At 66.1% G+C, this 8,818-nt stretch overlaps 1 protein-coding gene across 2 annotated transcripts; it reads right to left on the bottom strand.

Moving 5' to 3' along the window:
• Nucleotides 1-474: 474 nt before the first annotated feature.
• IGFBP3 (insulin like growth factor binding protein 3) lies at nt 475-7,305 on the bottom strand. Of its 2 annotated transcripts, none has more exons than XM_036327194.1 (5): nt 6,774-7,305; nt 3,581-3,801; nt 3,116-3,235; nt 2,773-2,906; nt 475-1,591 (listed from the first exon to the last, which is right to left on the bottom strand). In XM_036327194.1, exons 1-4 carry the CDS (start codon nt 7,165-7,167, stop codon nt 2,781-2,783), a joined length of 861 nt encoding a protein of 286 aa, XP_036183087.1. In that variant the 5' UTR covers nt 7,168-7,305; the 3' UTR covers nt 475-1,591; nt 2,773-2,780. The 2 variants fall into 2 exon arrangements, with proteins under 2 accessions (XP_036183087.1, XP_036183089.1); XM_036327196.1 differs by lacking the exon at nt 475-1,591 and adding an exon at nt 1,848-2,003.
• Nucleotides 7,306-8,818: the final 1,513 nt, after the last annotated feature.

Consider the following 8,818-nt stretch of genomic DNA (forward strand, 5'->3'; position numbering starts at 1 on the left):
TGGTCGGCCCCTCATGTCCGGCTCAGGACTTTGCAGGTCGCCCCCACCCCCACCCCCAGGCTCGCACCCAACGTGAATGAGGACGGACTTAGGTGCTTTATTAAGGACCACACTCGGGATTCCTGGAAACCAGCGTGTCCTGCGACGCCCACAGTCACAGGGTCAGAGCCCCTCCCAGCGTGTCCGGGTCTCCCTCCTCCTGCCTGTCCCTTCCCAGCCCAGCCGGCGGGGAGGGACCTGGCCACGTGTGTCCCCTGTGCTGGTCTGAGCAGGGACAGACGGGGTGGGGACAAAACCTAGGGCAGCGAGGGCCTGGGGGCACCTGCGGACCTGCCTGGCCGGGACCCAGGCCAAGACCCCCCGGAGCTCCCTGGGAAACTCCGACTGGGACGCCCGACCCTCCAAACTCGGTGGCCGCTGACACCGGCGAACGTTTTTTCACGGTAAAAACTTTATTAACCCGTTATAAATACGTGGTGAGACAGATTTCTCAAAAGGACTTTTTTTTTTTTTTTTTCTGAAAACTTGATTAAAAAAATAAAGGAAAGCGAATAGGTAGGCAGTGTCTGGGGAACCTCTGGTCCGGCCGAGGGCGGTGTGTGGCCACAGGGCCTCCTCCGGGGCAGCGCGCGGCCGTGGCCGTGGCCGACGGGGCATCTAAGACTATGCGCTCAGGTCCCATTACATTTGGGCCACGATGCAGGCAACGGTGACAGTTCACGAAGGCATTTCTCTGTGAATACGTGAGTCAGAAGGAGGGCGCGATTCTGGGATCCCCAGGCCCCTCTGGTTAGATTCAGGGCCACTCACGTGTGTTACGGCGACAAAGAGGACACATGGCGAGGGATGAACAGAACCTCCTTTGCCTCTGAGGACGTAGCCTCAAAAACTACCTCGGTCTTGGAGCTGTGAGTGGAGAACACCCTTTTCTGCCGCCATCCGTGCATCGTGCCGCTGTTGGGGGGGCCTCTGAAGACAAAGGTGTGGCCTTGTCCCCTCCTCACTCCCCCCCCGTCCCCGCCCTGTGGGGCCACAGCAAAGGCCGTGTCCCTGGGAGCCTGCCTGAGCCACCCACTTCTCCAGATGCCCAGGGTCTGAGCACCTTCTTGGTCATTAAAAAAAAAAAAAAATAAAAGCAAGACTCCACCTCATGGTCTCCACTCGTCCCCAAGCAGGACGGGTCACCTGAGGGCAGGAGCTCGCTACTGGGTGGAGGGGCTCGGGCCTCGGCTCCAGGCGGGTGTGTCCAGACACCCCAGGGCAGAGGTTGGCGTTCCCGGGAGGCCCACGTGGCAGGGGTGCTAGGGTGTGAGGTCCCCAGGGTGGCCTGAGGCCCGGCCTGTGCTTGAGTTCGGAAGGAGGTTCGAAAGAAGTGACGAGAAAAATCACAGGGTCTCCCTGGCTGCTGGGGCGTGGGAAGCCGCTCGAGCGCACTGCTTAGAAACCCAGGCATTTCAGAGGTCTCTTCCTACACGTGGATTTAAGAAAGAAATGGATTCACCAGAGAAAGATATATAATCGAGGCTGCAGCCAACGCTGATCACCGCCTTGGCAGTCTTTGGTGCGAAACCGGGGCCTGAGTCCCTCTGAACTAAAACAGAGAAAGGAACATGCTGGTTAGCTCCTCCGGCGTCAGTCCACTCCCTCCCCGGCACCAGGCGAGGCACCAGGCAGGCCACCCTGTTCGGAGAGCAAAGGGCCTGCAGGACGCTAGCAATTAAAACAATATATATTTTTATTGACTTCAGAGAGGAAGGGAGAGGGAGAGAGAGAAACATCAGTGATGAGAGAGGATCGTGGAAGGCTGCCTCCTTCACGCTCCACACTGGGGATGGAGCCCACAACCGGGGCCTGTGTCCTGCCCGGGAATCGAACCATGACCTCCTGGTTCATAGGTCGATGCTCAACCACCGGGCCACGCTGGCCGGGCTGCTTGCTATGTTCTTCCATAGTCACCCCCGGAATTAGAATTGCCTTTTCCAACTTGCAAGGAAAGCAAACACCTAAACATGAAAATTTCTTCTGTTGACTTAAATTTGTCTCGAGGAGACGAAAGGAAACGTATTTATTCCTTTTTTCCACCAATAACTCTCTCATTTAGTCAAAGAGAATATTGGATGTGATAGCATTCTTCAAAGTGATGGTTTAAAAAGTCATTGTTTGAATTAGATTTAATGAACTTTATTAAAATTCTATTAACCACAGAATATCCGTAATGTATTTTACAGGGAAAAAAAGCACAAACAGACACGTGTTTAATTTAGAAACAGGTTCTTGCTCAGCTGGTGTGGCTCAGTGGTTGGCAGTGACCTATGAACCAGGAGGTCAGGGTTCGATTGCCGGTCAGGGCCCAGGCCCAGGTTGTGGGCTGGATCCCCAGTGGGGGACCTGCAGGAGGCAGCCGATCCATGGTTCTCCCTCATCACTGATGTGTCTATCTCTCTCTCCCTCTCCCTTCCTCTCTGACATCAATAAAAAAATATATTTTAGAAACAAGTTCTTTTGAAGTTAGAGAGTTTACTGGGAAGATTAGGGCCCCGTGGGGCTTACAGGGACAGCCTCTGAGACTGACCCGTGTGCTCAGATCCTTGGCTCTTTGCAAGAAAGGTCAGCGTCTGAGACAAGGGGGCCCAGAGCCTCTGCCTGTGTGGCTGGCGGGGGGCAGGTTCCCCTCCTTCCTCAGGGAGTGTCCCAGGTCTGTCCTCCATCTGACCTGCCCTCAGCCACCCCCCTGCTTCCGATGGAGAGCCCTCAGCAGGGCCCCAGGCTTACCCGCCAGGTCACTGGCTCTCCACGCTGTCACAGTGCACGTCCGGTTTGCCCGGCGGGTCGTGCCCGGGGAGGGGCTGCCCGTACTTGTCCACACACCAGCACAAGCCGCGCTTCCTGCCCTTGGCCGGGCGGCACTGTGGGCGGAGCAGAGAAGGTGATGTGACCCCCAGGGGCTCCCAGGCCCCGTGGGGACCAGGCTGTCCCGCCCTGGATAGCGGGAAGGTGCTGGCGCGCCTGGGTCCCTTCGTGGTTAAAGGGGAGCAGGGCACTGGGGGGGGGGGGGGGGGCAGGAGGAGGGGCCCAGCTGTGGCTCCCCCTCCAGTGGGGGGGACCGAGGGCTCACCTGCTTCTTCTTATAGAAGCCCTTCTTGTCACAGTTGGGGAGCTGGATGCCCCGGGGGCTCAGCGTGCTCAGGGACTTGAGTCGGTTCAGCATGTCCTCCATCTCCCGGCGGCAGGGCCCCTGGGGGGCGTGGACTGGTTACTGTGAGGTCCCACCGCCGGGCATCCCCTGGGGGACCTGCAGTGTCTGCGGCCTGACTCAGCCATCATGGCGCCCACGGGGACACCGGCCCCACCTCTCGTGTCCCTAGATGAGGCTCGGCTCCGGGGAGTCACCGGGACACCCGGAGGCCAGGTGCACAGGAAGAGCCGGGCTCTGAGCCTTTCCGCAGCCCAGAGGCCTGGTCCCTGTTCTGGGCGCTAGGAGGACCGGCAGCTGCCCCTGGGCCTGGACAGGGTGTGGAGTGAAGAGCAACCTGGTGCCCTGGCCCCCCACCCCCGCCCCCCGGGAGGAGGCGGCGCTCACGTGTTCCGTGTCCTGCCTGCTCTCGGAGGAGAAGTTCTGGGTGACCGCGCCCTGGGCCTCGAGGTGGACCCTGTGGCGCTGGCTGTCCTTGGCGCTCCCTCTCCTGATTGCGTCCATCTTGGTGTGGCCGAGGTGGAACCTGGAGTCGGGGGCCCAGTGGGTCAGCGCCGGGCTCCCCGCGGTCACAGCGCTGAGCTCTTCCTCCGACTCACTGCCGTCTCCTGGGGGGACACGGGCGGGAGCTGAGGACCCAGCAAGGTCACGTCTCCGGGGAATCGTCACTCAACCATCCCGAGCACATTCAGGAAGAACCGCTTGAGCCCGGGGCGTGGCCCGTGGCTGAGCACCAACGCACCGACCTAGGAACCCGGAGGTCAGGGTTCGATTCCCCGTCAGGCACAGGCCCGGGCTGCGGGCTCCATCCCCAGCGTGCGGCCCACCCATGACTCCCTCTCATCACTGATGTTTCTCTCTGCCCCTCCCCTTTCCTCTCTGAAATCAATAAAAATATGTAAGAACAAGAAAACACCCGGATGGAGGACCACCCTCTGGCTAGCAGCCCTGGCACTGGCTTTGCCTCGGGATCAGAAGAGACGTGACCAGTAGGTGCCTCGATGGCGGGCGACCCCCCTCCACCAGGAGGGGCAGAGCTGACCCTGGACGGCACCCCCCCCCACCCCGGCCCTGTCCCCGCGGAGTTAGCGCGGGGTGAGGCGGCCCCGCAGGAACCCGCTCCGGCCTGAACCCTCCCCGCTCCCCAGAGCGCTTGGCTGCGCGGCTGCCCTCAGCGGCGTGGGCTGGTGTCCGGTCCCTCTGTCCCGCAGGGCCTGGCCCCAGCGGCCTCTCGGACCCGCACCCGGGGGCACTCACTCACCCATCCTGGGGGAGTCCTCCCTCCCCGCCCCCGTCATCCCCGTGGCGGAGGAGGAAAACCCGAGAGGACAGCGTGTTGGCGCGCCCCGGGGTGGGTGTCACTGCTCTGAGCACGTGCGTGGCGGGCGTGGAGCTGGCGCCTCGCTGCTCCTTCCTGGGCTGAGCAGGGCGGCCGCGGGACCAGGGCCGGTGGGGGGGGTCCCTGCTCCCGCCGGGTCCGCACAGCCAGGCAGCGGCCACATGGCCACGTCATTCCGACCAGCCGCACCCCGGACCTCCCAGGCCCTCTGGTCCCCAATCTGCTCCGCCGGGTGCCCGGCGCCCCGCTCCAGCTAACGGTTCTCCGCCGGCCCGGGAACAAGCCGGTCAGCGTGGCCGCCCGCCCACGCCGGGACGCCCGCCAAAACCTCTGGGCTCCCAGGAGCGGGGCGGGGCGCGGGGAAGGCTCCCCGGGCCGAGCGGGGAGGGGAGACCACGTGCTCCAGCTCCACCGCACCCGGCACGGAACGCCCAGCCCCAGGGAGGCCCCGCCCCCAAGTAAAGCCCCGCCCCGACGAGGACCCGCCCCTAAGGAAGCCCCGCCCAGGGTCCGCCCCAAGGAAGCCCCGCCCCAGGGAAGCCCCGCCTCCGTGGGCTCTGTCCCCACCCAGGGACCAGCCCCACGAGGGAGGGGTGCGCGGGCCCCCAGGGTCCGGCCCGGGCGGCGCACTCAGCACCGCGGAGCAGCTCTGGCTGCAGGTTGGTTTCCGGGGAAAACATTTCCCTTCCTTTCTCTTCTCGGGGGAAGCACTGGGCGCGGGACTGAGGCTGTGATGAGCTCCCGCACGTCTCCCCGGAGCGCGGAGTAACTTCCTGAGCGCCCGGGACTCGGGGAGGAGCCGGGAATCTGTCCCTTAAGCGCCCCCCCCCCCCCGGGGTTAGAAGTCACCTCTTCATACTTTTGTAACAAACGCCCCTCACACTGGTAACCAAGGCGCCAACAAGTAACTGAGAGCGTGTTGGCGAGGGCTCTCCGGCCGCTTTCTCCGTGTCCAGAGCCGCACGGGCCGAGCAGGCGCCCACGCGCGCCGGGCATTGCTTTGCCCCGAGATACAAAGGCTTCTGGGCGTTTGAACGACACAGTCCCGTCTCAGGAAACGGCGGGTTTATCTTCCCATCGATCCCGGATCCGCGGCTTCTCGGGGAGAAGCGGAGCGGCGCTGCCCAGCACGGCCACGCCTCACCCGGGGCCTCTGTGGCCGCGGGGACCACGCAGGACCGTCCCCCCCACTCCCCGAGGCTGCCCCGGGCGCCCTGCCCCGCTGGTGGCCGGGGGCGGGGGCTCCACTCTCGTCACGAAGCGAGGCTGCCGACGCTGCTTGTCAAGTGGAGGCTCAGACTGCGTCTCCCTTTCCGTCTAAGGGCCCCACGCGAGGTGCCCCTGCAGCTGCGGGCGGCCTCCCCCGCCCCCTCCACGGGACGCATCCCTCCCGCTTCAGTGTGGGCAGCACGCGGCCCTGGCTCCATCCTTCCCTCGGCCTCCTAAGCCCGCGGGTCCCCACAGGCGCAGCCCCGCTCCTGGCGCGTGTCTGCGGGCCTCACAGGCAGGGGAGCTGGGTGCACCAGGGGATGCGATGGGCAGCCGGGTCCAGCCACACCGCCCCCGTCCCTGCCTAGGGGGTAGGGAGGGACCTTGGAGACTCGCTTCCTTCCGAGGATCAGGTTGTCCGACCGCAAAAGACGCGAATTAACACCCGAGTCCCTGGCGTCTGGTTTGGAACAACCCAGAGGGGGCCCCGCTTTGCAGACCGTAAGCCTGTGCCAATGCCGCTCCTTTTAAACGCGGGTACCTCCCCCCACAACTCACCTCACCTCCGGCGTCCAAGTCCACCCCCCCACCTCCCCGCGCCCCTGCCCCTCGCGTCCGCGGGTGGACGCGCTCTCTCCTAGTTCGCGGGAACCGAGGCGCGTTCCAGGGCCCGAGCGCAGTCCACGCCCGCGTCCCCGTGCCGCGCGGCTCCCGGGCCGGGGATCCTCGGTCCGGGATCCTCCCTCGAACGCCAAACTCGGGGTCCGTTCCCCCCCGCCCCCCCACAGACTCTTGGCCCACTTTTGGCAAAAGCGCTTTGCAATTTACAAACACTTCGCACCCAGGGAACAGAGCGGCCGTGGAGGGTCCCTCCCGCGAGCGTCCTCGGGTCGCGGGGCCTGTCTCCCCACGTACGACCCTTGGGCCCGGGGGAACGAGGGCCTCTCCTCGGCGGCGCTGCCCATCGCTGACGCCGGGCTGCCGGTGCCGCCCCCTCGGAGCCGGAGGGCGCACTAGGCGCGGGCGGCTCACCTGGCGCGGGCGGGGCCTGGGGGTGCGGGCGGCCGGCGGCGTTGGCGTTGGCACAGAACCCGCGGCCCTCCAGCAGCGCCTGCAGCGGGCGCGCCTCGCCGGGCGGCGGCTGGCAGCGGAGGCCGGAGCCGCAGCGCTCGCTGTAGACGCCGCACGGCTGGCCCTCGCGCAGCGCGCACGTGAGGCAGCAGCCGCAGCCCGGCTCGCGCACCAGCTCGGCGCAGCCGGCGGGCGGGGGCGCGCACTGGGCCTGAGCGCGTGCGTCGCAGGGTTCGCAGCTCACGACGGGGCCCGCGCCCGCCGCTCCGGCACCAGCCTGCGCCGCGGGCAGCCCGAGGAGCAGCCCCAGAGCGGCCAGCGCGGCGGCCAAGAGCACGGGGCGCGGCGGCTGCATGGCGCCCACGGCGGGGGTCCGCGGCTCAGCCAGGTCTGCTGCTCGGCGCGGGCACGGGGAGCGGCGGTCGGCGCGGGCTGCGGGAGCGGAGGAGCTGGGAGCGGAGCGGTCAGACTTCAGCGCAGCACCGCCAGGCTCGCATCTGGCTGCCCAGGCGCGCCGGCCGCTATATAGAAGCCCAAGCGGCCGAGGACACGCCCCGGAACGGCGCGCGAGGGTGGGGGGAGACGGGGGCGGGCAGGCGCAGGCCGGGCTCCAGGGTCCCGTCCGTCGCTCGGGGCAGCGAGGCAGGGCACCGGGTGCGCAGCGCGCGGCCGTCCGAGCACCTGCTCCACGTGGGCACGCCCGGCGCCCCGCCACCGCGCGCTCCCCGAACCCCCGCGCTCCCATCCCCCACCCCTCCGCTGCCTCTGGCCACCCCAGCGTCCCCGCCTCCGCCCCCTGGGCTCTCCGCTGCCCTTCTCGGTCTGCGTCCCAGGGTGTGGTCGCCCGCGAACCGGTGTCGGAGAGACTGCGGTGCGCTGCCCGTCACCTGGTGCACTTTGCATAGTTTCCCAAAATTCAAGTCCTGAGGTCGGGGATTCGTGAGGCGCTTCTGAACCGGCCCATCCGACCAGCGTCGGGTCTGGGGAGCGAAGAGAAGGGTTTCATTCGCACCCGCTGGGCCACTCGCACCCCCCGCATCTGGCCCCATAAACGCGCATCTGCAGGTGCGCACGTGGCCTCTGCCCTTTCAGGGTCACTCCTCAAAGCGGGAAGGCCCATGGGCTCTCTCCCCGGAGTCCCTGCTGGGGCCCGCGTGGAGCGGTCCTGGCAGGGCTTGTCGGAGATTTAGCCTGTTTTAGGTATTTTCCCTGAGGCTGGTTTCAGACACAGCCTCCATCCACAACTAAGGAATAAAATAGTCACGCGGGCACTGCCGACGTGTCATTAACACCAGGTAGTCCTTAGAGTGGGGTTTCCACAATCATTTCCCGGCCGCTTGGTGGCCCTGCAGTGGGTTCTCTCTGGCGCACTGCGTTGGAGACATAGGGGTCCCCAGTTCCGTGCCATCCGCACACGGCGCGGGCGGGCGGGGGGTGGGGGGCGGCACAAGTCCGGGGCGCACTCTGCCCTGAGGATGGGAGAACCGCGTCCGCCGGCTCCCAGCGGGTCTTTTCCGCGCGCGCTCTGCGCGACGCTTCTCCAGGCGACCCACAGACGGCGCTCGCGGTCCAGGGTCCAGTCGGCAATGACACTTCCCAAGAGCTTGCGGGTCAGCAGCCCCGGGAACCCACGGGGCCAGGGGAACGGACCTCCCCGCTCGCCGCTGCGGCTGGGCGCGTGCTCGGCGGTGCGGGGCGCAGGTGCCTGGCGCAGCCTCGTGCCGGTTGCGGCAGTAACAGCAAGTCTGTGCCCCCGCCACCCGCCAGCCCACCTGCAGCCGCGGGGCGGACATCGTCCTTGTCCCCTCTTCCCTCTCTGTGTGTGTGTGTGTGTGTGCACCCCCGGCTCCCCGCCCCCCAGACCGGAAAGACCAGTGTTCTCACAGCAACACATAAACAATGCAGAAACGGTAGTAATGGCCCCCGGCTCCACCAGGAAGAGAGCGCAAAGGGGGCGGTGCCGCGGCCGCAGAGCGCACCCCCCTCCCTGAGGGCCCAGCGCTGGG

This window comes from Myotis myotis, unplaced genomic scaffold (genome assembly GCF_014108235.1).
Source record: "Myotis myotis isolate mMyoMyo1 unplaced genomic scaffold, mMyoMyo1.p scaffold_m19_p_11, whole genome shotgun sequence".
Taxonomy (NCBI): domain Eukaryota; kingdom Metazoa; phylum Chordata; class Mammalia; order Chiroptera; family Vespertilionidae; genus Myotis; species Myotis myotis.

Coding starts and splice junctions, on each gene's coding strand:
- IGFBP3 (XM_036327194.1), bottom strand. CDS start 7,167: ATGCAGCCGCCGCGCCCCGTGCTCTTGGCCGCCGCGCTGGCCGCTCTG. Junction 3,236..3,580: donor GCAGGCAGGACACGGAACAC/GTGAGCGCCGCC, acceptor CACGCCCCCCAG/GGGCCCTGCCGCCGGGAGAT. Junction 2,907..3,115: donor GCTTCTATAAGAAGAAGCAG/GTGAGCCCTCGG, acceptor CTCCGCCCACAG/TGCCGCCCGGCCAAGGGCAG.